General features: G+C 40.7%; 2 protein-coding genes across 3 annotated transcripts in view; both read right to left on the bottom strand.

The window, feature by feature from the left end:
- Positions 1 to 19,266, bottom strand: part of LOC135102972 (uncharacterized) — a 70,656-nt gene extending 51,390 nt beyond the window's left edge. The window contains exons 1-2 of one of the 2 annotated variants that reach the window (XM_064008739.1): positions 19,055 to 19,266; positions 8,431 to 8,877 (exon numbers count right to left, since the gene is read on the bottom strand). In XM_064008739.1, the coding sequence (XP_063864809.1) occupies positions 8,431 to 8,440 (10 nt within the window). In that variant the 5' untranslated portion in view covers positions 8,441 to 8,877; positions 19,055 to 19,266. Of the gene's footprint in view, positions 1 to 8,430; positions 8,878 to 11,134; positions 11,399 to 19,054 lie in introns of those variants that run through there. The other variant, XM_064008738.1, reaches the window with a different exon arrangement.
- Positions 19,267 to 21,162: 1,896 nt separating this feature from the next.
- On the bottom strand, positions 21,163 to 26,375 carry LOC135102973 (splicing factor 3B subunit 4-like). The gene is made up of 4 exons (XM_064008744.1): positions 26,216 to 26,375; positions 24,843 to 25,042; positions 24,098 to 24,256; positions 21,163 to 22,402 (listed from the first exon to the last, which is right to left on the bottom strand). Exons 1-4 carry the CDS (start codon positions 26,247 to 26,249, stop codon positions 21,332 to 21,334), a joined length of 1,464 nt encoding a protein of 487 aa, XP_063864814.1. The 5' UTR covers positions 26,250 to 26,375; the 3' UTR covers positions 21,163 to 21,331.
- Positions 26,376 to 27,660: the final 1,285 nt, after the last annotated feature.

Raw genomic sequence — 27,660 nt, 5'->3', positions numbered from 1 at the left:
TCTCCTCTCTCTCCATGTGCTTGCCTACGTTTCCCTTTCATCTCAAAGGGCATTAGCAAGATTACTCTGTCCTCCTCCTCCTCCTCCTCCTCCTCCTCCTCCTCCTCCTCTTAACCTTCTTCTCCTTTCTTGCTTTCTTCTTTCATCTTGCACTTCTCGCTCTTCTCCCTCCTCATTCTGCCTCTCCTTCTCCCCCCGTTCTTTTCTCTTTTTTTTTATCCTTTCCTCTTTCTCTTCCTCTTCCCTCCTTCTCGTGCTCCTTCTTCTCTCTCATTCATCAGCCTTTGATTCCTTAACAACTTTTCCAAACACACACACACACACACACACACACACACACACACACACACACACACACACACACACACAAAGTAAAAATACTTCACTTAGATTTTTCGCTTTCTTTTCTAACTCCACGTTCTTAACCCACCCCCACTCTCTCTCTCTCTCTCTCTCTCTCTCTCTCTCTCTCTCTCTCTCTCTCTCTCTCTCTCTCTCTCTCTCTCTCTCTCTCGCTTTACGGTAACACAATAAATACAAAAGACTTAACCTCCTCACGGCGACATAAAGAAACACTCACTCAATGTTTTCTTTCGGGGCAATTTCTTAACTTCAGAGATCTGGAAGATGAAGAAAGGGAAGGCAAAGGAGATGACTAAGGATTCTTCAGGAGGAGAATAGGGAGCCTTGTGTGGTGATGGTGGTGTGTGGCGGTGAAGATGAGGGTGTGGCAGTGACAGGCAGCGAGTGATGGTGATTATAGTGAGGAGAAAGTGCGTGGTGCTGAAGATGTGAGGAAATGGAATTATGAATTTGCTGAAGTGCTAAAGTGAGGATGAGGAGAAAGAGATGACAAGGGGCAAGGAAGCAGGTCTTGAAAGCGGCAAGGAAGGAGGATGAGGAGGGAGAAGAAGAGGAAGAGAAGAAGAAGAGGAAGAGGAGAAGAAGGAGGCTTTTTTTGGAAAGATGTGAGGTTACGAGAGACACAAAAGATCGTGAAAAGAAGTGTGTGAAGTAAGACTGAGAAGACAAAATTAGATACGACAAACAGGATCTGCAGACACAAAATTATTCTAAAGATCTTACAAACATTAACAGATCCTCGCTACTCTGTTTGGTGATAACATGTTCATCAAGTAACGTCCGGCAATGATAGCACAGAAGTCGTACTTTCCCTTACAGATCTGTTATTAGAGTTCTCTTCGTGACCTCGTGTAGCAGAGTTGAGGTACAGGAAAGCTGAGGGAGCCAAGGAGACAAGGGAGGATTGTGAGGAAAGGAAAAGGGGAAAAAAAAGGGGAAAATAGAAGCAAATTGCGTTACAGAAGGGTGCGGAGAAGGAGGGTGAAGGATGGGAAGGGAGCTCTGGAGGATGGGGAGAGGGGAAGGAGGCTTGGAGAGTGGTGGTGAAGTTAGTGGAGAAAGTTTGAGATCTTTCCTCTCTCTTGTTCAGCGGAGTGTGTTTGGTTGTGGAGGAGGAGGAGGAGGAAATAGAGGAGAATGAGGACAAGGACAAAGACGAAGACAAGGAAGAGGAGGACGAGGACGAAGACAAGGATAAGGAGGACGAGGACGAAGACGAGAAGGAAGAAAAGAAGGACGGGGACTAGATAGAGGAGCAAGAAGGGAAGGAAAAACAACAATGCTGTGACCCTACGTTAAGCATTACATAATGTAAAAGAGAAACAAGAAAAAAGAACAGAAATTTTTTTTTTAAATGGACAAGTAAGAAAAAAGAAGAAATGGAGACGGATGAAATAGGGAGAAGAAAACAAGCTGGTCACCACACAGGAAAGACGATTTTCGCAGGTTGTCAACAACGAGGGAACCCGGGAGAGGAAAACAGGACACCAAAGCAACAAACATGGCAGCAGGTCACTATAAGAGGAAAATGGGATTAATACAGAACGTCGTGACGATAAGGCGGAAGTAGATGGAAATCAGAACTTCGAACAGGAGAAAGGAGAAAATAGGTCCACACGCTCACAGCATCTACCACGCTCCTCCCATTGACTTCCATCATTACTTAATGTTTTTGCTGAGGCGCCCTGCACACCGTATGACCTTCCAGGACCTTCCATGACCCTGAATACCGCAAGTGGATGTGAGGCAAGGGATGAGATGATAGCGTCAAGTCCCTACGCGAGTCAATTTTTCCTACTATGTTCCAGTTTCCTTCAGTTATCCCTTCCTGTCTCCCTGATCCACGTAACAGTGTACCCTTCCTCCTCTGTCCTCTCCATGCATATCGCTTATGCCCAAGGGTCGTTTTCTTTCGTCACAAGACCAGTTTCCCTTGTCAACAGGCAGCGTTCTCCAGATTCTTTTCTTTCTGATAATTTCAGTCTTTCCCTCTGCTGTACCTGCTCACACAGCCCTCCCTTATCCTTCTCGCACTTCATCTCGTCCACAACGGAATCCCTAACCATAACAAACCTTTCGCTTTGTCCTCACAGCTATCCTTCCTTCCTTCCTTCCTTCCTTCCTTCCTTCCTTCCTTCCTTCCTCCTGGCATATGTACACATTTTTCTCACATAACTTTTCCTCCTCTTTTTTCTCTTCTTCCTCTTGCTCCTCTTTCTCTTCCTCCTCCTCCTCCTCCTCCTCTTCCTCCTCCTCCTCCCTCTAACAGTAATCAGGTTGTTAGTGCTGAGTTATTAGGGAACTTTAAAAGATTAATAGGCAGATTTATGGATGAGGATGATAGTTGTTAATAGGAAGGTATGATTCTTACAGCCAGTGCTACGTGTAGGCATAATGGCTTGTTGCAGCTTCCCTTATTTTCTTATGTTTCTCGCCTTCCCTCTTCCTGGTACATGCACTTTCTCTTATTTCCTCCTCTTCCTCCTTCTTCTCCTAGAACCTCGTTTCCCCTCCTCTGGCACACACCTTCTCTCATCACCTAACAAACATCACTCCTCCTCTTCCTCCTCCTCCCCACCACCCTCCTCCTGCTCCTGCTCCTCTCCACACACCACACGCCATCCTCTCTCTCATCGAAGTCTGTCGTCCCAAAAGATTACGGAATTCCTCCTCATCTCCCCATCAGCGAGGCTCGTTCCTGTCTGGGGATGAGTGATGGTCCCTCCTGCCCCGCGAGACGAGATTCCGACCAGATGTGTTAACGTGAGGAGCTTAATTCTGGGGTTTTTGATTGTGATAAATGACCTTATGCGGAGACGCCGAGCTGTGTAATGATAGTTACGTAATAGCAAAGGCGGAAAAAAAGTAGGGAAGGTATTAGTAAGTAGGAAAAGGAAGGGATTTTAGGATGAAAGGAAGGAAAGAAAAGAGTAGGCAAAGTATTAGTGAGTAAGGAAAGGATGTTAGGGTGAAAAGTGCTGGAAGGAAAGATTATAGGATATAAACGTGAAGGGAAAAGGGAATAAATGAAGGGATGATGATACAGAGATGAAGAAAGACGGGAGAAATGAGAGAGGGGCACGATGGAAAGATGGGGAGAGCAGGAGGAAAAAGGGAATAAGTGAAGAGATGATAATAAAGAGATGAAGAAAGAAAAGAAAGTGAAGGTTGGAAAAAATTAAAGGTATGGAAGAGAATAGGAAAGGGAAGGAATGAAGAGATGTGAAAGAAGGGGAAGAAATACAAAAGCCAGCATAGAGATAAAAAGAAAAAAAAAGAGGAAAGAGATAAATAGGAATGGAGGAATGGAAAATGAAGGATGGAAAGAATGGGACAGTAAGAGAGAAAAGGCTAAGGAAAAAACATCAGAGTAAAAACAAGAAAGGAAAAAGGAAAGGAGTGAACAGGAATGAAAGGAATGGATAAAAGAGATGGGTAAGGAAAAGAAGCATAGACGGAAAAGAAGCATAAAGGAAAGAAAGATAGAAAAATGGGTAATGAGAAGAAAATAATGAGGGAAAGAAATGATGGAAGAAAGAGGGAAAGTGAAAAGTAAGGCAAACAAGAGTACCAAATAGAAAATTTTAAAAACATTGGAACGAAAAGGAAAAAATCGAGAGAATCAAGAGACTTAATACCAAGGAAACAAGTCACAGTCAGGAGCAGCAGGTGGGAAAATAGAGAAAAGAATAAAAGGAAAACCTGGAGACAAGAAGCAATAAACTAGGAAATGAAAAAGAAAAAGCAGACTTGCCGATAACTATCACGTGACCTTCAACGCAAGTCAACTTTTCGCAAATGGAAAAAAAATAAAAAATAAAATATATATATATATATATATATATATATATATATATATATATATATATATATATATATATATATATATATATATATATATATATATATATATATATATATATATATATATATATATATATATATATATATATATATTCGTTAAAAAAGCGATGAATAAAAAAAGTTGTATAAGAGACCGAATAGTGCAAAAAATAGATACACGAATGATAAAAGCGTATATATATGAAAGCAGATCAGTCACAGATTCAACTTTTCGTAATCAGAATAATATGTATTAAAAAAAAAAAAATGAAAAAACTACACTCACTGAATAACAAACAATAAATAAAGATAAATAGGAGGGACTGAATAGTGAAAAAAATAAATACTGGAATGAAAAACATGAAAAAGGGCAGTCACAGAGAGAAAAGAGAGCCTGATTGCACACACACCTACAGCGAATAAGAAAAAAAAAAACATACATATATAAAAAGAGGAGGAGAAAAAGGGAACAAATTCACAAAACTGCCACGGTGGAGAGCAAAGAGTCCCGCGAACAAATAATCGGAGCTTTACTGTAAAAAAAATAGCGTTCATTTACAGGTAAGCGTTAACACCTGCCTCCCTCTCTCCCTCTTTCCCTCTCCCTCTCTCCCTCACTTGCTTCCTGCTGCCTAAATTTCTCCCAGCCAACGGCAAGACTATAAAAAGGCGGCGAGGGTGTGTGGCCCGGACGGAAGGGGAAGGGATGGGAAGACACTCTGGGGAACACACACACACACACACACACACACACACACACACACACACACACACACACACACACACACACACACACACACACACACACACACACACACACACACACACACACACACACACACACACACACACACACACAAGCAGCATTCTCCAGCTTGTTCCCTTACAGACTCTCAGTGCACCATTTCTGACAATTCACAATAGTTAGCTTTGTTATCGTTGTTGTTATTGTTGTTGTTGTTGTTGATGGTGGTGGTGGTGGTGGTGGTGTTAGTTTGTTGTTGTTGTCAGTTTGCTGTTGTTGTTGTTTTTGTTGTTTTCATGTTGCTGTTGCTGTCATTATCATTGTCGTTGCTGCTGTTACTGTCATTGTTGTTGATCTTGTTGTGGGTGGTGGTGTTGCCATTCCTGATATGGTTTTATCATTGTTTACAGCTACAGCAATGTCGCTCACCACCAAGCAAGAGGTCACTTTCTCGGTGTCCTTGCGGGTGTCCGCTCAACACAGCACCACGCAGTACAGCCACCAGCTGCAGTCACCACCTCAAGGCCTCATCCCACTGCCCACTGTCACAACACTTCCCTTGCCACACTCTCAACACTTCCCTTGCCACATTCTCCCTGCTGAATCCCAATAAAATAGCAGTCCCAGCCCTACCGCTTACTATCACTACTTTCCCCTGCCGTCAGCCCTTCCTGTCAAGCCCGATAGAAACAGTAACACCTGCCAAACTGACCACTGTTACCACTCTTTCTCTGTCATCACCCCTTCCCCTGCCAAGCTCAAAAGAAACAATGACCCCTGCCAAACTGACCACCGTCACCACTCTTCCCTTCTCATCACCCCTTCCTGTCAAGCCCAAAGGAAATAGTAACCCCTGCCAAACTGTTAACTATCACCACGGAGTACCAAAAGAATCGTATCCCCTGCCGAATATCTTTACCAATCTTGCCTTACCAACATTTTCTGTCAGGTGTCAAAGGGATATCAATTCTGTCTAACGACTTATTGCCTGTCATTACTTTTCCCCGTGTCAAGCGCAAATAGAAGAGTTACCCCTGCACAACCACTCATCGTCACCATTCTCTCTCTGCCACCGCCCTTCCCGCTCACTCCGGCTCCCTTGCACTAGATTAGGACGTACAGTCTTTGCAACATGTCTTTACTGTTTCACCCTTGTTTCCCGCGTTGTGCACGTATGTTTTTTTTTTTTTTTCGTTTATTTTCTTATCGCTCCTTTCAGTTTCTTATACAGGTGCAGTTTTCTGGTAGAGATGAAACGTCAGGGAGTTGATTGTATTATTCATTTCCTTTAGTTTCTTCTCTCGTCTTTCTTTTTTTTTTTCATATTGTACGCTGGTGTTTTACTTCCCATAGAGGCAATGGTCGGTGAATTAATCTTCTTATCCTTCCTTTCAGTTTCTTTCCCCTCCCCTTTCACATTCAGTACAAGTTTTTTTTTTTTTTTTTTTCCACAATTTAGACGTTACCCGACTTACCATTCCCTTTTACTTCTTCTCCCTCTTCTTTCGTATACAGTGTAGGTGTCGCTTTATTTCTTGTAGAGTTAGAACAGCGAATTAATCTCACCATTCCCTTTAACTTGTCCTACCCCGTTTACTTTCAGTACAGATATTTTACTTCCTGTAGAGTTTAAATGTTTGCGAATAAATATTTTTACCATTCTCTTTAACTTCTCCCTTCTCTTTCACATTTTGTACATTTTGTAGAGTTAAAACAGCGAATAAAAACTACAATTCATACTCTCCAGCCTCAGCAACATCTTCACATCGGTTCCTCTCTAATTGCTAATTGAGCTAATCTGAGGCCCTTCAGTGAGACCATGGCTGACCAAACGTGGGCACAAGTAGAGGAGCCTCGTGTAGGGCACAAGTGTAGTAGCTTCTTACAGCTTTCCTTATGTTCTAACTTTCATGGTTTTATGTTCTTAGCATCAACATTGTTCCGTACACTTCTTTTAGCAAATAACTGATATACAATAATTCTAAAGACAACAAAATTCATTGAAAACTATGGGATGTAATACATTTACTTTAATATATAATTACAACAACTACAGCTTGTCTTCAGAATTATTGCATGTCAGTTACCTATCAGCTAAGAGGAATGCACGGGACTGTTTTTGACAGGATCACCAGAAGGGATTTTCTTACAAAACTTATAAAAAATTGTATATTACAAGTTAGAATTGTGTGGAACTACAAACTCTTCACCCGAGAATATTACAAGGAATGATAGTTGACTCGCTGACTTTAAGAGAGCGGTCACTGAACTTAATGGAATCATCTAACCTTAGCACAAGTGATAATATATGAAAATGCTATCAGTTTCAGAGGGTTAACTTCTGACTACGACTGTCAAAGAACCAAATAGACTGTCACAAAACCTAATATACTGTCACAGAACCTAACAGACTGTCACAGAGCATAGTAAACTGTCACAAAACTTAACAGAGCCTGTTACTGTCATAAAACTTAATAGACTGTCACAGAACCTAACAGACTGTCAAAGAACCTAGTAGACTGTTACAAAACCTAGTAGACTGTCACAGAACTTAATAAATTGTCACATAACCTAGTAGACTGTCACAGAACTTAACAGACTGTCACAGAACTTAACAGACTGTCACAGAACTTAACAGACTGTCACAGAACTCAACAGACTGTCACAGAACTTAACAGACTGTCACAGAACTTAACAGACTGTCACAGAACTTAACAGACTGTCACAGAACTTAACAGACTGTCACAGAACTTAACAGACTGTCACAGAACTTAACAGACTGTCACAGAACTTAACAGACTGTCACAGAACTTAATAAGATCATTTAACCTAAGCCCAAGTAAGAATATGAAACTGTTACCTGATTCATACTATTACTCGTATTTGGAATGAAGTACACTATGGTCCCTCGTAAGTACAGTATAGCTTGGGGCGTACGAAAGTGATGGCAAAGTTTCCAATTACTCTTAGTACACGAGGCATTTACAAAGCTTTCCGTGTCGTTTGATTCACGTTCCAAAAATTCTGTAAAATGGCAACACAGGACATTTGCTTTAGGGCCGAAAGTGTTGATGATCTCTTTAATAAGAACACTGTCACCAGGAACACACATGCGATTTATAGTATGGCAATGGAAATAAAAATAATAGTAAGAATAGGAAAGAAGAGAATAAAAAAAAAAAGAGGAAGAGGATAAAAAATCATGCATGCATCTTCTCACCTCAAAATAATAATAAGAAAAGCAGAAAGGAAAGTCCGAAGCTGAGGAAAACACACACACACACACACACACACACACACACACACACACACACACACACACACACACACACATACACACACACACACACACACAAACACACACGAACCCTTAAAACAACGTATGTAGTTTCTCCCCTTGTTATGTGACTCTGAAAATAACAACGTTGAAATATTAAGAGAGTGAATGAATGTTTTTTTTTTTTTTTTTTTCCACTCACCTCTGGTCATAAGGTCATCTCGAGCTGCCAGTTTGGTGTGACGAGACAGGAAGGAACAGTGTGGTTGCCTTCCTCCCTTCCTTCTCTTCCTCTTCCTCCTTCCTGAGTCGTTTTTTCTGCGTATTATCCTTCTTTTCTTTCTTACAGCTCCGTCTGTCACTCTCCTCCTCTCTCACTGTTTTTTTTTTCTTTTCTTTTCTCTTTCTTTTTCTTTATTTCTTTATTAATGTGTCCTCTGTTTTTTTTTTTTTTCCTTCCTGCTGTCACATTATCATCAGCTGAACTATTTTCTTCATTTGGTGCATTTATTATTTAGTTTCCTTCTTCTTCTTCTTCTTCTTCTTCTTCTTCTTCTTCTTCTTCTTCTCTGGTCATACGCGTGGCTTGTTAGTGCCTCAGTTTATCTCATTCATATCTTTATGGTCATCTCATTACGTCACTCAATACCTAAAAATAAATAAGCGAAATCAATAAACTAATGCCTATTTTTATACTGAATCACTCTCCTACCTCTAGCCTAGCCTCTCTCTCTCTCTCTCTCTCTCTCTCTCTCTCTCTCTCTCTCTCTCTCTCTCTCTCTCTCTCTCTCTCTCTCTCTCTCTGTGTGTGTGTGTGTGTGTGTGTGTGTGTGTGTGTGTGTGTGTGTGTGTTGCTGTAGTAGAATCATCCTCGTCTTCACTTAGTCGGTTTATTTCGCGACGTTATGTACAGACGCCCACTGCTGGTCCTTACTTCAGATGAGCGCAACATAAGACAGAAACACATCCCCACCAAACTTTCGCAATCGCATCCTGTTTGCGCGTTCAGTAATAGTACACCTATGCGTGAGTCAGTTCGTGACAATCGAAGATAAATGGTAAGTGTTGTTGGGATGAAGCTTTTGTTCCTTCCACACTTGTTCGTGCCTTTGACGACAAAAGTAGCCACGTCAGTACATGGCTTATTATAGGATGTCGTGATATCACTTGATGATTACCACTAGGAAAACTTTCTGAAGATAACTATAACTCGTAAATCTTTTTCATACCCTGAGCCCACCAGTTTCGTTGTTTATTGTGTATCTACTGTGAGGAAACCCACACAGTAGGTACATAATAAACAACGAAACTAGTAGGTTCAGGGTATGAAAAAGATTTAGGAGTTGCAATAAGCACTGAACTCCGTCTAGGAAAGCAGTGCATAGAGGCCAGAAACAGGGCAAATAGGGTATTAGGATTCATTTTTAGAAGTGTTAAAAGTAGAAGGCCCGAAGTAATATTAAAGTTATATTTGGCGCTGGTCAGGCCTCATCTAGACTACGCTGTACAGTTCTGGTCCCCACATTATAGGAGAGATATAGGTTTATTAGAATCAGTACAAAGGATACAGGGGATGAGGAGTATTCCTTACGAGGCGAGATTGAAGCTGTTAGATTTACATTCTTTAGAGAGACGTAGGTTAAGAGGGGACCTGATAGAAGTCTTTAAGTAGTATAAGGGTTATAACAAGGGGGTTATAAGCAAAATTCTTAGGATCAGCAACCAGGATAGAACAAGAAATAAAGGGGTTCAAGTTTTAAAAATTTGTTTAAGAAAGAGATATGAAGAAACTGGTTCTCAAATAGAATGGTAGATGAGTGGAACGGACTCCGTAATAATGTTGTTAGTGCTAGGACATTAGGGAGCTTTAAGAGAAGATTAGACGGGTTTATGGATGGGGATGATTGGTGGAAATAGGTAAGTATATTTCATACAGGGACTGCCACGTGTAAGCCTGGTCGCTTCTTGCAGCTTCCCTTATTTCTTATGTTCTTATGATCTTATGTAATGCTACGCTCGTACAACGAAATACAGAAGATTTACAGAAAATTAATGAGATTTATGCCTTGACCTTGATTCAACCATGAGTGGACACTATTTGAAGCGACGGGAAGTGACCTAAGAAGAAGGCTTACATGATGGTCTGTGTTGCAATGTTTCGTAATGTTAAGTAATGTCACGCATAGTATTTCAAGTTTATCGTGGCGGCGAAGGCGAAATTTAAAGGTCATGTGAATGCCTCGCTGTGTTGCTGATTGACACTCAGATTCACGCACTCACTCACTCAGATTGACGTGTGGTCGCCTCAAATGTGAACTGTAATTACCTGACTGACTACCTTCAGTTCCACACGAGCTGCCCTGCATGTAGGATACTGCACAGGTGCGCCCCGCCAGCTACATAGACATTATTCTACCGCGTGACAGAAATGAAGCCCGATTGTTATGACGGAAATGTATTTCGAAAAGAAATGTTCGTTAGGGCAGCATAGCTTTATACTGTGTAAAACATTTTGCAGACCTAACGTCCGATGAAGTCCTTTCGACAAAAATATCTTTCATTGAGTGTGAGCGGCGTGCAGTGCCCTTCGTTAGCATGGGGAGGGGCGCTGAGTACACTTGCTGCAGCACGAGAGGCCTTCACCGCCTCATCAGCTCCTAAAGAATACCAGTGAGGAGTTAGCTTCATGACGCATGCAAACCTTAACCCAGCGTGAGCGCCGCGGCAACGTGCCTTTGTCCCAACAAGATGATGTGCAGTGGAACCCCGCAAGTGAGACACACAAGTACAGTGTACGTGTGCGTACATCGCGGCGGCATCCTGGTGTGTGAGCACTCAACACGATGGGGACAACTTTCGGCCTTCGCCCCTCGCTTCCCCTCACACAGAGCAGCGTGTAAACAAACCTTGGATGCTGATGTGTTCCGGCACGAGGTTGGCTCCGATCCTCGCCAAATAAACGGTTTTCTTTTCTTTTCGGTTTCACCTTCCTATAAGGCAACGCACGCAAACACACACATGCACACACATCCCCTCCTCCTCCACCTAATGGCCGTCTCTGCCTCAGGGGGAGGCTGAAGGGGGAGGAGTCTGTCTGAGGAAGAACAATGTGCTTCAGGCTGTGACTAGAACGCGAGCGTATTCCTTCCTGCACCAGCCTCTCGGCAGCTACTGCTGCTTCCCTTTCCCTCCCTCTTTCTCCTGTCTCTCGCTCTCCGCCACTCACGCGCAATCCATTCCTCCTCACATTCATCCTGCCTCACTTCTACACGCAAATTTGTCTCCCTCTCCCACTTATGCAATACACTGATTCACACACACACACACACACACACACACTAATAACCTCACCCATGAAACTAGACCCAGCACCACCACCACCACCACCACCAGCCTCCATGCGTGTTGAGGGCCAGGCTGGACCAGACAGTCCCGCAGCTCTGGCCGGCAACAATGCGTCGCAGTTAATGAAATGCGTCACCTGTTCCTCTTTTCATGCAGAAATTTCGGTGATTTCGCAGAACACAGCACTGTGCCTTTGATGTCCTGATGCCCAACTGGCTCAAGTATTATTGCTCGCGTGAGCGCAATAAGGATTAATGTATCAGCGCCCCCACGCGGCCCTGTGAAGTGCCTCTCACGAACATGAAACAATTAACTCTGCATTTTTCCAACGAAATGTATTTTTACTGGTGAATGGACTTCCTTTCCATGTCAGGGACTTGTGTTTCCGTGAACAACACCAGAGGGTGCAAGTGACTCGTCGTGACAACAGCAACGAGGTGCACTCAAGCCCCCAGAACCAACACACCTGCATATCCCATTACTGTGTCCAACACCCCACTTACCCCAGTACTGAGGTGGCCATAGGTTTCGTACCAACCATTCACCTAACCGAAACGCGAATATAGAAAACAGGAGCATGAAGCGTGGATGTTAAACCACAGTGATAGCCCCACATCACCCCTAGCTCCCTCATTCCCTGGACCCCTCTCCCTCTGGCCCCCTCAACAATGTCAGCTTTTCGCAGTTTTTTTCAGTGTGTTTAATGGATATTGTTCCTTAGCCACCACTATAACCATCCACTTGTAAAATTAGCCCTCCCCCTCTACCCCATGCTCTGCCCCTTCACCCAAATCGAGCAGCAATGGATGGGTAGGGAGGGGCGGGGTAGGGAAGATGGGAAGGCTTTAATGCACCTGTGTCCTTTATTTGGTGCTTCTCTTCCTCCTCCTCTTCCTCCTCCTCCTTCGCCTCTTCCGCCATTATGCTTTTTCTTTTTTCTTTTTTTATATGTCTATCATTATCTTGTTCTTTTACTTTGTGGGAGAAGTCAGAAATGAAGTGATTTGTGCCTGTTAACTTAATTACACACACACACACACACACACACACACACACACACACACACACACACACACACACACACACACACACACACACACACACACACTCGATTGCTGCGATTAATCATAAACTGAAAGCGAGAAACAGTAAGAGCATTTATATTTAAAGAAAGACGAGAGAGAGAGAGAGAGAGAGAGAGAGAGAGAGAGAGAGTGTGTGTGTGTGTGTGTGTGTGTGTGTGTGTGTGTGTGTGTGTGTGTGTGTGTGTGTGTGTGTGTGTGTGTACTGGGACATGCATGTTATAAATATTAAAGCCGGAAAATTGTCCAGTAAAACGGAGGAATAACAACAACAACAACAACAACAGTCCATATTCTTGATCGTTTCGGCGTTGACAGACTTTAACGAAAGCTCTTGCAGTTCCCAAGAGAGCGCCAATGCTTAGAATGGTAGTTTAACATATACTCTGCATCCTCAAGTGAAAAAAATAAAGCACGTGTGAGGATGAGACTAATTATTTATGTGGCTTTTGAAAATAATCTTTGTTAGACAAGAAAACGCTTAAGAGCACACACACACACACACACACACACACACACACACACACACACACACACACACACACACGCACACACACACACACACACACCGGAAACTGGATAAATATGATTATGGAGACAGGACAAAATGAGCTTTGTCTCGTGCCCTGTACAATACAATTAGGCAAATACAAGTAGGTAAATACACACACAAGCCACACACACACACCACCACCACATCCTCTCTAACACCTCTTAATGGTTTCCAAGTTCAAAAGTAGAATCTTAAGAGCTACGTACAACTTTTTTTTTCACATTAAAAAAGGCTAAGAATGAAAAAGAAAACATTAACTTCTCCCCGTGAAGAAGAACATGATAACTCAAAACGGATTAGTGTGCTGAGCTTCTGAGGAGTGTCACGGGAGCTCAAGTCAAAGGAAGGAAGCGAAGAAGACTGGGGCATAATGTTGTTGTAGTGGCAGAAGTTGTTGTTGTTGTTGTTGTTGTTGTAGTTGTTGTTGTTGTTGTTAATAGTAGTAGTAGTAGTAGTAGTAGTAGTAGTAGTAGTAGTAGTAGTAGTAGTAGTAGTAGTAGTAGTAGTAGTAGTAGTAGTGCTGGTGGTGGTGGTGATGGTGGCATTACTATTATAAAAAAAAAAAAGTAATAACGCTTAACGATTCAAGGTATCAAATTTTGCCTTCTGTTTATCAACAGCCACTTCAGATGGCATCTCGTCAGGAAGTATGTAGTAGTAGTGGTGGTGGTGGTGATGGTGGCATTACTATTATGAAAAAAAATAATAACGCTTTAACGATTCAAGGTATCAAATTTTGCCTTCTATTTATCAACAGCCACTTCAGAAGGAATCTCGTCAAGAAGTATTCATATGCTCCACACTTAAGTCAAACTGGGAATAAATGTAAAAGTGGTTAATTATGCAAAAATTCGGTTAAATGACTTACACGTCCGCCTCACTGGGTCACTTATTCATTGTCACGACACCGCTCGCTGCTTCCCGAGACCAATGCTCCTTCCTCTCACTGCACCAGGTAAACTACGAGTGCACTCCCTCCTGTGCCGCTAAAGGTGTGGAGACCATTACTCCCCGCACCTTAAGTAATCACCCTTTGGTTCTCTCCTACACGGCTGAGGGAAAAGGAGTAGTCGGAACAAGGAAGACTGCACTTTTCTCTTTTCCTCCAAGCACGTCACAACTATTTACATAAATCGATAACTGTTCTGTAATACTCCCCTCCCGTTTCCTTCCTCCACTCCTTCTTCCTCAACTTCCTCCTTCCACTTCTTTCTTCCATTGTTTCCTGCTTACTTTGCCCGACCCCACATTGCCCCCTGCAGCGAGAGGGCGGGAGGGGGGGAGGGTAAACTGAGGCGCACCAGGGAGTGAGTGGGGTTGTCAGGCCATCGAGTCCACAGACTGGCAGATGAGCCAGAGAATAAAGTAAAGTTGAGGAACAGTAAGGAATGTAAAATATCACCTGGTATCCGGATAATGCGACGTACGAGATCTATCACGTTTAAGTAAATATGTCTAATTCACTAAACCAAAACGGAAGACGAAATCACAGAGAGGTTGGCAGGTAACTCAGAGGATAAAGTAAGGTAGAGGAACAGTAAGGAATATGAAGTACCACGTGGTATTAGGTTTATTCAATGTACGAGATCTATCACGTTTGGGTTAGTGTGCCCAATTGAGTGAACCGAAACAGAAAACGAGATCAAAGAGGCCACAAGGGTGAATAAACGTGACAGGGGCTTTGGTACTGATAGAAGTGAGCCAAATAGAAGACACCACACTCACCACCACCATCACCACTGCCTTGTACACCACATACGAGTTAAAACGATTACTTATTTTACTGTATTTTTTAAGGTCAAAGTAGTGTTGTGTCACTCACTATTTAAAGACGCAAATGGTGTCCGGTCTGTCCTATTGTATGTGAGTGCTAAATGTCATTATTAGTGCATTTGTTATTATAAGAAACATTGTCACTCGTGCTTTTATTGTTATTGTTCGTGGTGGTGGTAGTAGTGGTGGTGGTGGTCGTTGTCGTTGTGTCTGCAATTCTATGTCCTCGTTTGGTCTTTGTGTACTAATCTTCAACATTCAGTGTGTGTATGTGTGTGTGTGTGTGTGTGTGTGTGTGTGTTTATCTATTTGTAGTCAATAGGATTTGATTCAAACTTGTGTGTGTGTGTGTGTGTGTGTGTGTGTGTGTGTGTGTGTGTGTGTGTGTGTGTGTGTGTGTGTGTGTGTGTGTGTGTGTGTGTGTGTGTGTGTGTGTGTGTGTGTGTGTGTGTGTGTGTGTCTAGTTATAGCCAATAGAATTTGATTCAAGTTCATGAGAGAGAGAGAGAGAGAGAGAGAGAGAGAGAGAGAGAGAGAGAGAGAGAGAGAGAGAGAGAGAGAGAGAGAGAGAGAGAGTTCCCACTAATTCTGATTTACTATAAAAAAAAAATATAAAAAAAAACAGCTGGAACACAGAAGTCACGGCAGTGTCCTCCCTCCCTCCATCGCCGTCCCCTTCATTGTATAATGGGTTTTCTCATCAAGGGGAGACTCCAGCGGTAATTACAGTAGAGGTGTGTGTTGTGGTAATGCATCCACGCACACAACTAAATGGCCTCAGATTATTCTTACGTAGATAAATACGAGATTACTATTTTAATTGTTTTCTTTGAATAGCAACTATTTTTTTTAACTCAATGATTTTAAATTATAAGCGGGCAGATGCAGAGAATTAACCACTGAGGGGGAACTGAAGGCACTGCACGACTCGACTCTTAACCAGCAAGCTGTAACGACCACCAAGATTCGAGTTTCTCTCTCTCTCTCTCTCTCTCTCTCTCTCTCTCTTGCATATCGAGGAGTCCGGCCGAAGGGAAAAACTAGAGGAAGAAAAACCTACTCACGTTCGTCTGTCTTAATTGTTACTCCACTACCTATCTTACTGCTTTTGTGTTTATTTAGTTTGTTTAGTAGTAGTAGTAGTAGTAGTAGTAGTAGTAGTAGTAGTGGTGGTAGTTGTTGTTGTTGTTGTTGTTGTTGTTGTTGTTGTTGTTGTTGTTGTTGCAGCGGGTATGAGGGGCGGTGGTGAGGGTGAAACAGCAATGTCCTTTGGGAGCAGGAAGTGGTAGCCTTTTGGCGGAGTAACGTAATACCTAGAGAGAATTGAGCAAGTGGAGAAAGATTTATGGATGTAGTTGTAATGATGGATGACAGCAGCGGTGCTACCAGGAATTAGGGATCTCGTAAGTTAATGATTGTTCACTTGTAATGTAGAAAACGGTCTTGTAGCATACCATGTTACTTGGTTCACTAGTGATATTATGGCTGAAAATTCGTGTACAGTACTTTTTAATTAATTTTATAATAAGTGTACAAAATAAAAAGTACACGCAGATTGAAATGACGCAAACAAAACAATGTACGTGCCATGACTATTTCCTGCTGCAAGGGGTGGAGCAGAATAATGTGCAAGCGAGTCGAGTCTACATCACCATAATAGTACATACTATAATGGCTGTTGTGTGGCGGTCTTTGCGACGCATTAAAGCACGCAACATAAAGGCAGGTACTTGTCCCGGTACCCGGCCATGAAGACAAATACTATCTGCTCCCTCTATAGTCTGTGAAAAACTGGAAATGAAATTCGAGCGCCAACCTTCCCCGCATTGGGCATTTAGGCGTAACCTGTATTCTTAAACGTTCCGGTACCTTATCAAATCTACTTTAATGAGTTATAGTATGTTAATAGTCTTCAAGAGGGTTTTCATGATTCTAGTGATAGTTTGACATATTATGCATCATCAATATGAAAAACATTCCGGAGAACACAGTTAATCATATTTATGGCCTTGGAAGATAATGCTTAAGAGCGAACGAAGCGTTTGAGAATGCAAGACTTTAAGTGTCCCTGAACTGAATGGTAGCATCACCTCTAACGAGGTTGTTGGTAGAGGTGTCCATGTGAGGAATACTCAGGCGACATGTAATACGGGTTCAAGGACACGAGACTCAGACACACACGTGTAAAAGAATGGACGGAGCACAGGACACTGGGCGTGGACAGAGTTACTGGCAAGATAAAGACTGGAGGTGAAGATTGGGAAGTGATGCACATATGAGATGAAAGTCCGTACTGGGAAACGCTTTGCTCTCTCACCACGACTATTTTCAAGGGCCCCAGAGGTGATTAGCCGGGCTCTCAAGACTGTTTCTATTGTTAACAATGTAAAAATCTTACTATTAACCTTTTACCGGAACCATAAAAAAAAGTAAAATAAAATAAAAAAAACGTGCAACTTCAATTAAAGCCTTTTGAAAGTAATGAGGATAGGGCACAGTGTTTCAGAATATGGTTCGTGTTGGTCATGTAAGAAATAATGGAAGAACAGGCAGCAATGGAGAACACCTTTAAGGTACTTTGTTCTCTCTTGTATAGTGTGTTTTTGTATCGGCTTTGTTTGTTCTCTCTTGTATAGTGTGTTTTTATATCGGCTTTGTTTGTCTGGTTATATTTCACAGCCGATGAGCGCCATGCTGGATAAACACAGCGTTGTTTGCTCACCCGCATGAAACATTATCTGCATTTATAACCATTCCACACTGATGGAACGGGGATCAGGAGTAAACATTGTCAGCACAACACAATATGACAAACAGGTGTTCCATCATTGTGGATTAATAGTCACGAACATTATATGTAGAGCCGACTTAATAAAAATATGACAAACTAATGGTTTCTCGCTTAGTTAACGCTGGTCCCAGAAAAAGAAACCAGAATATACCCACTATCCGTATATTTCTCGAGTCGTCTTGATTTCTGATCATTCCCTTCTGAAGAAACTTGAATCTAAGAGAACTGAAAAACGGGATCGCATTTTCAAGTTTCATTGCCTTATTTAAATTATTTCTGACAGGTTTTAATGGAAACGTTGTGGTTTTATCAAGCGTCTTCATGACTGTACCAATTGTTTAACAAAAATTATACATCGTTCATGGGAAAAACACTCATGAAAAGCGTGCTGCAACAATCTCTATAATGGAACCAGACTAACTTGGTACTCGAGGCGTTGGCTTTTCCTGGGGTGGAATCCACAAAACTTAACAGACTGACAGCGGCGCAGATAGCAACTTCCGGTTTCTAAATAAGATACACGAACGTGTCGGAGATTGTTGTTGGCACGCTGGCAACGTGTTGTTAACACAATCTCCCGAGGTGGTGTAAAGCGTTCTGTTGTCTTACACAAATATTTATGTGCACATTTTTTTTTTTTTTTTTTTTTTTTTTTTTTAGTTTCCAACCTTTACCACCAGGAAAGCATGATTTTGTAATGCAAAAAGTTAAATCTTGCATGGAACACCGAAAATAAAACTGAAGAGACAAATTTGTCCCCACCTGCCCTGAGCTGTTCCACATTGGTGTCACGTTCATAGTCAATAGACATATAAACATACTCTCTCTCTCTCTCTCTCTCTCTCTCTCTCTCTCTCTCTCTCTCTCTCTCAATTAATTATTCCAAAATAATGTTATACATTATTTTGGAATTTTTTTTAAATACCTTTCCATATGATAATGGAGCCACGACACTATATCTTCCGGTACACTTGGCACCGCATATAGGCCGTGCGTCGCTGCCATCCTATCATAGTGTCTAGACAAGTGAATCACTTATGCCGCGCTCTGCTGACCATGGTCAGGTCAGGTCACTCCGGAATTTAGGTGACACAGCCAACACCCCGAGTACCTAGTCTGGTTCCACTATAGTCTCTGAAAATCATCCTAATGAAGCAAAAGCGTTTCAAAATCAGGTTTGGGATGACTGGTTACTTTTTATATTACCAAAGGTGACAAAGAACAAATCAGCTGAGTTTAAAGTCTTGTGCAGCCACGCCCGCCTCAGGTACCCATGCCCTACCTCCATGCTGCGCCTGAAAGCCGAGCCCTGTCCTCACTGTCTGGAAAACGGACGAGTTTCTCACTACCTGAATTACGTTCTCCACTGCCCAGTTACTGCAAGCCTGCGCTCCGGAGTGGTGCTGCCAGACGCAGGCCACTATGATTATGTCCAGGTCACCTCCGACTGTCCCCTCCCGACATTCGTCAATATGTGTGTGTGACAGGCAAGGAAATTTAATAAAGATGGAGGCTGTAGTCACCTCCAGCACGGGAACAAAAAAAAAAAAAAAAAAAAAAAAAAACGCACGGTAAGATTAACCATTTCGCTCTGGATGCTTAATAATGCAGTATCTGAATCATGAAACCACACTTTAGAACCCTGGTGTCCACTGTCGCCAGTCGAAGTAGCAAAGATAGTACGCTAAAACCTTTGAGAACGCATTCCATGGTGTAGCGACTATGAGAGACGGAGGGCATTCAGATCAAGAATGAGCACTTGATGAGACGAGCAGTCATCGTCCTCGCGCGATTCACAGGTGGCGTGTGAGTGGTCAATTTCCTTCTGAGTTGGTTATTTTTCTGATACATACATACCCGCTACAAAAGATCATACTAAGACCGACCACCCTTTAGGAACTCCTGCCAAGAGGTAGGAGGGCGCCAATCCTTTACTCTACAAAGAATACACACATTTGAGGACGCCAAGACGCTTACTCATCGCCTCGCCTTCCTTTCTGCCGCCTTAAATATAACCATGTATCGACTATAATTCTAGATCTTTTTTTCCAGCAGTATTGAAGTCATCTTCATTCATCATGTGGCACCCTTGTCTACTCATTTCTAGAAACAAAATATCTAAGTTCATAAAAATATATTAATTAACTAATTTGATTAGATATCTCTAAACCACGTATTTTGCAATAACAATAATAATAATAATAATAATAATAATAATAATAATAATAATAATAATAATAATAATAATATTAATAATAATAATAATAATGATATTATTATTATTATTATTATTATTATTATTATTATCATCATCATCATCATTACTATTATTATAATAATTATCATAATAATTAATAATAATAATAATAATAATAATAATAATAATAATAATAATAATAATAATAATAATAATAATAATAATAACAATAATAAATACATACATACATACATATATACATACATACGTACATATACCAAGGCTGTCATTGATACAATGTAATTTTCATCTGCAAGTCTGCAAAAACTCACTCCAGAATGGATCTTCTGTCCCATCTATAAGAGTGTGGGACATGAATTGTATACAGCTGATACTAATACACTCTAGCCCACCATGAGTTTTAAAAATTATCATTATACATTATATTCATCCATTTCTCTGCAACCACGACACTGAAACCAAGACATCAACCAACACTTCAATACAACTCATTTCTATTGCTCACCACAAAAATAATCCTTTCTGATAGGTAATAGAGGGAGTAGAAAATAGACATCAGTATCCTCAGACACCCATATCTTGATATGAATATGAAAGTGGTTTATAATAGCTCCAATGTTCCATATATAAAGAATCAAATCTGGAAGTAACATTTCAAAGACGGAAAATAAGGCTTTGCTCCAACTGACATATGGAGGAAATATCAGCACCTGTCATTACCTTGAGCTGACTTAACTTTGGATTTCCGGTTTCCCTGCCAATTATTGAATTTGCTGTTGGGCAACTGCATGTCTATGACCTTAGATTCAATTTTGAATTCGAGATTTTTGTGTGAAAATGAGATGGCTTAACTATTTTCAAACAAATCCATGTTGTTTACAATATTTCAGAAACCATTTTCAAGTTGTTTCCTCTGAAAGTATATCTGTAACTTAAACAGTTGCACTGGATATATGAGATCAAGTCCTATCAAATTCCCAGAGCAACTGTCACTATTGCCTTTAAACACAGACATTCCTGGAGAGCATGTAGTCTAGAAATCTAGACTCAACATACCTTGTCCTCAATATGGTAATAGTGGCACACATCATCATGTGCTGACAAAATCAAGTCCTGCACTTGTAAATGGTGTAGCATTTAAAAACTATTGCAAAGAGAGGAAAACAGCCAAGTGTACTGTGAAAATTGTAATTGAAAATGCCTTAATCACAAATACGAAGTTCAGTGTACAGCTCACGTCACTCACCACAAGAGCAAGGACTTGGGTCCCATCTGATGTGAACAGAAAAGCCTATGCTGAATGATGAATATATCCAAAATAGTGATGCTTTCCACCATTTGTTACTTTTCTCCTCCAGGAGGTGGAGGTGGAAGAGGAGGACGTGGTGGAGGGGGAGGAGGTGCCATACCAGGAGGAGGAGGTCCACTCTGAGTGTTAGGGGCAGACACTCCAGGTGGAGGTGGTCTCATGCCCCTTGGTGGAGGCCCTGGTGGCATGGGTCCTCCAGGACCCCCTGAAGGAGGGGGTCCCGGAGGGAGGGGTGGCCCTCCACCCCCGCATGGCTGGCCCCATGCCTGGCATAGGAGGGGGGTCCTGGAGGCCCACGTGGAGGGTAAGGAGGCCGGCCAAATGGGGGGCCTCCCTGGAGGTCCACCAGGATGAGGTGGTCTCCATCCTGGAGGAGGTGGCCTCATCCCGGGTGGGGGAGGCATACCTGGGGGGCCAGAACGTGGAGGAGGCATCCCAGGGGGAGGTGGCATGCCTGGTCCACCTTGCCATGGGGGTGGAGGCATGCGCTGAGGATACTGGCCATATGGCCCTTGGTTCGGAGGGTTGTTAGGCCCTGAGGGAGGTCCTGGGGGTCCTGAAGGGGGCAGAGGTGGCTGACCTGGAAGAGGAGGCTTGGAAGGTGGAGGAGGAATAGGAGGAAGAGGAGGAGCAGAGCCTGGAGGTGGAGGGACAGATGTTGTGGGTGGAGCACTGGGGAGGGGTGGCATGGATGAAGTGGTGCCAGGAGGAGGAGGGACTGGTGGTGGAGGAGGAACCAGTAAGCCAGGAGGTGGCACAGACATGCCTGGATGGGCACTGGGTGTGACTCCAGCTGATGCAGGGGGAGGAGGTGGGGCAGGAGGAGGAGGTGCTGACTGGGTGGGAGGAGGAGGAGCATCTGCAAACAACTGGTGAGGCTTATCAGCCTGGGACAGAGGATTCTGGGCAGCAAGCAGACGCTCAGCAGCAGTTCCGTGACGTTCACCTTTACTGTCTTTCTTGAAAGCATACGAGATGCTAATGGATCTGTTGCACAGGTACTGACCATTCATAGCTTCAATTGCAGCATCTGATGCTTCAAAGGAAGCAAAGTTAATGAACGCGTATCCCTTCGAGTTTCCAGTATCTGGATCCCTCATAATCTGTGAAGAAAAATATTTGCTTTTGAATTTTCTTAATTCAGTAATATATATGAATTAGGAATTTAATCTTAAGTTCCCTTCTAAAGCAAAAGAATACTGGTGAGTATTACTGCTTCAATACAAAAATAATAAATAAAAGAAAAGAAAGTAAAATAAAATTTAAAACTCACATCCAGTCAAATCTGGACATCTTTCAAATAGCTAGCTTCTATCATACTAAATTGTTGATGCAAGTATTCCCCACCTCACTGTTAAAATGTTCATCTTGAAACTTTTTTTTTTTTTTTCATTGTGACCAGTAGCACCATGTAGCACACTGAGGCATCTGATTAGTGTTTCTCCTGGTCATGAGGTGGTAAAAAAAAGCTCTTATTAAGACTTAAATATTTGTTGTACTGACAGAATGCAAAAGCTGGAATGAATGGTATTCTGTCATGGCCATCCTTTGTGGAAATATCTTAAGAACTAGCATCAGATAAAAATTTATCAAATTTTAAATGTTATAATTTTCCACATTCAACTGCTTTTCACTTGCATTCACACATGATGTGACACTGCTTTTCACATGCTGCAGCAACTAATATCTGCTATGTTAGTCTGGAAAAGGACTGACAACTTGCTGTGAACATCTGAGTCTGTATCACTCATATCAAGAGAATTTATTTCATGTCATGTATTTTATAATTTGCAGTCACTGATTTTGATAAGCAGCACATTTGCATCAGAATTAGTTAAAAACTTGGCAAACCTACTACTGAGACTAATAAATTGTTGAAAACTGGTTATTAACTTAAGGCTACAGGACATATGCACTTGTAGAGGCTTTTTACACTTATGGATGTCAGTTGATGACAACAAGAATCCTGGCCAACCACTAAACAATATAATGCTGAAAAGCACCAGAGCTTCACTAAACCAAACTAGGATTGTCTGAGAAGCACTGACATCATCAGCAATAATGTCACAACTAGGTAGTCATGAAACCTGCTGCAAAATTATGAGCTTAATTTAACATACAGCAAAGTGACAAACAATACAACAAAATACTTTACCCATATCTTTTAACTCTTCCTCATCTTTTACTGTCAACAATTTTCCTTCTTATATTTTTTCCAAGCAATACTCAGCAAGCTTCTTTGCCTAAGTTCTCATTTGAGCCTTTTATCAAGAAGTGAAGAAAACAAAGAACTCCCTGCCTATTTTGATGCCTTGTCCCCAACACAGATTCCTTTTGAGGCTGGATGAAACTGATGCAACCTGGAGCAGAGAGAGAGAGAGAGAGAGAGAGAGAGAGAGAGAGAGAGAGAGAGAGAGAGAGAGAGAGAGAGAGAGAGAGAGAGAGAGAGAGAGAGAGAGAGAGAGAGAGAGAGAGAGAGAGAGAGAGAGAGAGAGAGAGAGAGAGAGAGAGAGAGAGAGAGAGAGAGAGAGAGAGAGAGAGAGAGAGAGAGAGAGAGAGAGAGAGAGAGAGAGAGAGGGGGGGGGGGCATCAAACTGCTTTTCCCATACTATGAGGTGCAATGAAATTAACAACTCAGCGCCAAAAGAATGCAGCTTAATTGAGTCAGTTTTCCAAACATGACAAGCACAGGGGCAAACTCCAATAATAAAGGAAACAAGCTAAATTATCTTCTCTAACTCCATCCACTCATTACCTCTTCTCTGCTTCATTCACTTGCTGCACATCCTCCACCTTACCTTGGGAGTCTGGAGGATGACACCAAAGGCAGAGAAGGTATCATATAGCAACTTTTCATCCACCTCTGGATCCAGGTTGCCAATGAATATGTTGGCACCCACATCAAGGTTCTTCTGGTGGGCTGACGCCTTGTTCACTCGTATAGGTTTTCCAAATAGCTGGAGAGAGAAACAGTGTTGATAATCCTTGCTCCTTCCCTTCCTCTACATCATTATAAATCAGCTTCTCAAAGACAGCTAGATAAAGGATAGATATTACAGTAATAACAACTTCAGAAATGACATAAAAGGCTTGAATGAATAGGACATGCTTATGTAATATCCATAGGTGAGCAATAAAGTGATAATCAAAAAGGAAATAATAAAATCTAGCTTTTTATCAGATGATCATTCAAAAGAGCAACTCAATTTGCCTGAATTAGCATTGATCAGAGTGCAATTCAGCACAGACTAATTTTTCTTACATTAAATAGATGTATATATTATGCTACATGTGGAATGTCTCTATTCATTCTTTGTTCCTCATAATATTTTCTGTGTTCCATTATAAAAACTCAAAGATAGTGATAGGAGATATGCACATATTAAATACTACCAACTTGAAAACATCTATACTAGAAAAAATTACACTGAGGCACAAGTACCAAATGTGTGCAGTGGAGCTGTTCTATACAAAACCACATCTTTACTTCATTTTTTTCTTTCCTGATGCAGCTAATCATGCACTTCTCTCTCAAACAATCACCTTTATCATGTTCATTATCTTGATGGCATAGTCTGCATCCTCTTCACCCATGAACTCTACAAAGCCGTATCCTTGGTGCTGCTGGGTAACTCGATCCTTGGGCATGTGTACATTGACCACCGGCCCCGCCTGCACAAACAGCTCCCACAGCAGCCCCTCGGACACCTTGTCATCCAGTCCACCAACATATATTGTGGCATCTGAGGAGCAAAGAAACATTAACAGGGGGAAGAGGAAACACTATCTAAGAGACAAAAGTGTTACAGTCTGTACAGGCCAAACTAGTAACTTTGCAAGTGTGTCTCCTCTCAAATGGAAAGATACTAAGAAGACAGCGTATCAAATACACAAAACATCGCAGTCAACTTGTTAAGCTCTGGGAGGAGTACAACATGGGTGAGAGGTCTGCAACAAGTTTACTGTGTGTGTTCCTACCATATTGCAATGTACATTTCATTAAAAGTAGGTGTTTTTAGTCAATGTAATTTTGTTTCAGTACATATACTTTAATCACTTTTGCTTTTAGCAACTGAATGCAGCTTACAGTACTGTGTAAATATGCATTGTGCACTTGACAGGAACAGATTAAATTTATATTTTAATTTCTAGCAGGTGTTTCTTTGTGTTGAATATGTAATAGGCCAAGCTGGTATGCAGTGGTCCAACTTGACCAGCATTCGCTTGCTTGTCCAGGAGTGGGGCAGCAATAGAATACATAAGGAGCCGCTGATCTTAAGATTTACCAAAAGCATTACACATCCAAAAAAGAAAAAAGAAAAAAAGAAAACAGAATGACTAATGATTCCAGTATTATTATACAAATGCACCTGTCTCAGCAAAAAAAATAAAAAGGTTGTTCTCAGTGAAGTACACAGTGCTAGTTCCTGAGAAATTTTTATCAAATTTACCATTAAGGTAGGTTACGTTTGGTTTGGTTAAGTTATATTTAATTAGGTTAGGTTAGGTTTATTGTTTTCTTATGAATTTGCTTGTTTGTGTGAGGGGGTTATAAATGGGGGAAAAATATTTGCGGCAGAAACAATTACTAGATTCATTCAAAGCACATAAAAATCTACCAGAATATGTAGTTTCGTCCAAGAATGTTTGACGTGTGCACATATATAAATTTACCATAATTCAAATGTTTACTGATGACACAGAGAAAACTAATACACAACCAAGAAAAACAAATAATTAAGAAAATATAACAGTGATTAAATAAACGTCTCCTCAAAGCCACACAATTCAAAAACCAATACAACCAAGAAAAATAACACTAATCACAAAACGTTTACTGATGGACAATTTATTTAAGTATTTACAACCATACATATCACAGTAGTCATCCAAGCAGCATTGTATGCTCTCCTTACCTTGGTTACGTTCGGCTATGGGTCCTGCCGCCATGGTGACACAATGTTAGGAGAGCAATGGTCTAACAGTCCAGCTCACACCGCCTGCCGCGGCCAGCCCATCACGCCACTGTAAACACAACACCCCGGTCCGCTGAGGATTTGGTTCTTTCCCATCACTCACTCATCCATAAAATAAATATCTATGTCGCTATTTTAACTCAAAACCACTAATGGAATTAAGATTATATTTCTAGCTTAACTGGCAGTGGCACAAAACTTTGCAGTAACATAATTTCACCGATTAAGGTAAAGTAAGGTCACGGCACCGTGAAACACATATTTGAGAACATATAACTTCATAATAATTGAATTTCTCATGCATGGAAGTGATAAGGTTTTAAAATATTAGTCACGCCACTATAAATACCTAGGGCATTTCCTTAAATCATAGCAATATTACCGGAATTAAGATTTTATATTTATCTTAAGGGGGAAGTTCCATAAGATTTCATATATATATATATATATATATATATATATATATATATATATATATATATATATATATATATATATATATATATATATATATATATATATATATATATATATATATATATATATATATATATATATATATATATATATATATATATATATATATATATATATATATATATATATATATATATATATATATATATATATATATATATATATATATATATATATATATATATATATATATATATATATATATATATATATATATATATATATATATATATATATATATATATATATATATATATATATATATATATATATATATATATATATATATATATATTTGCATTTTGCTTTTTTTTTATGGGGGGTGAGGAGATAATCCTTTCCTGACCGTCAAAACTGATTGAAAATTAAAAAGACTTACCTATCTGGTAGCTCACCTATAACATGGGTACCCCGCAAAGTTCAAAACGTATTCGTCACTCAAACTTTTTTTCCTCTCTTTTTTACGAAGAATACACACCCTTTTATCTTTTATTACTTTTTTGACATTTCTTCTTCTTTTTCTTCTTCTCTCTCTCTCTCTCTCTCTCTCTCTCTCTCTCTCTCTCTCTCTCTCTCTCTCTCTCTCTCTCTCTCTCTGTATATATATATATATATATATATATATATATATATATATATATATATATATATATATATATATATATATATATATATATATATATATATATATATATATATATATATATATATATATATATATATATATATATATATATTTTTTTTTTTTTTTTTTTTTTTTTTTTTTTTTTTTTTTTTTTTTTTTTTTTCTTTTTTTTTTCCCAACCTTTGGTTCTATAAACTCAAACAGTGTATGCTGTGGTGGACCTCTACTGAAAACGCTTTATCTTATCTCTCTCTCTCTCTCTCTCTCTCTTGCTCAAAACCTA

The sequence above is a fragment of the Scylla paramamosain genome, chromosome 8 (genome assembly GCF_035594125.1).
Source record: "Scylla paramamosain isolate STU-SP2022 chromosome 8, ASM3559412v1, whole genome shotgun sequence".
Lineage (NCBI taxonomy): Eukaryota > Metazoa > Arthropoda > Malacostraca > Decapoda > Portunidae > Scylla > Scylla paramamosain.
The sequence above is the reverse complement of the archived record's forward strand: the minus strand, read 5'-3'. Positions and strand labels throughout refer to the sequence as shown.

What these genes read in the sequence shown, in the direction of transcription:
- LOC135102973 (XM_064008744.1), bottom strand. Translation starts at nt 26,249, where the DNA reads ATGGCGGCAGGACCCATAGCCGAACGTAACCAAG. An exon ending in CATAGCCGAACGTAACCAAG is followed by an intron (nt 25,043 to 26,215) that starts GTAAGGAGAGCA and finishes TTTGCTCCTCAG; the next exon opens with ATGCCACAATATATGTTGGT. An exon ending in AGATAATGAACATGATAAAG is followed by an intron (nt 24,257 to 24,842) that starts GTGATTGTTTGA and finishes TTCTCTCTCCAG; the next exon opens with CTATTTGGAAAACCTATACG.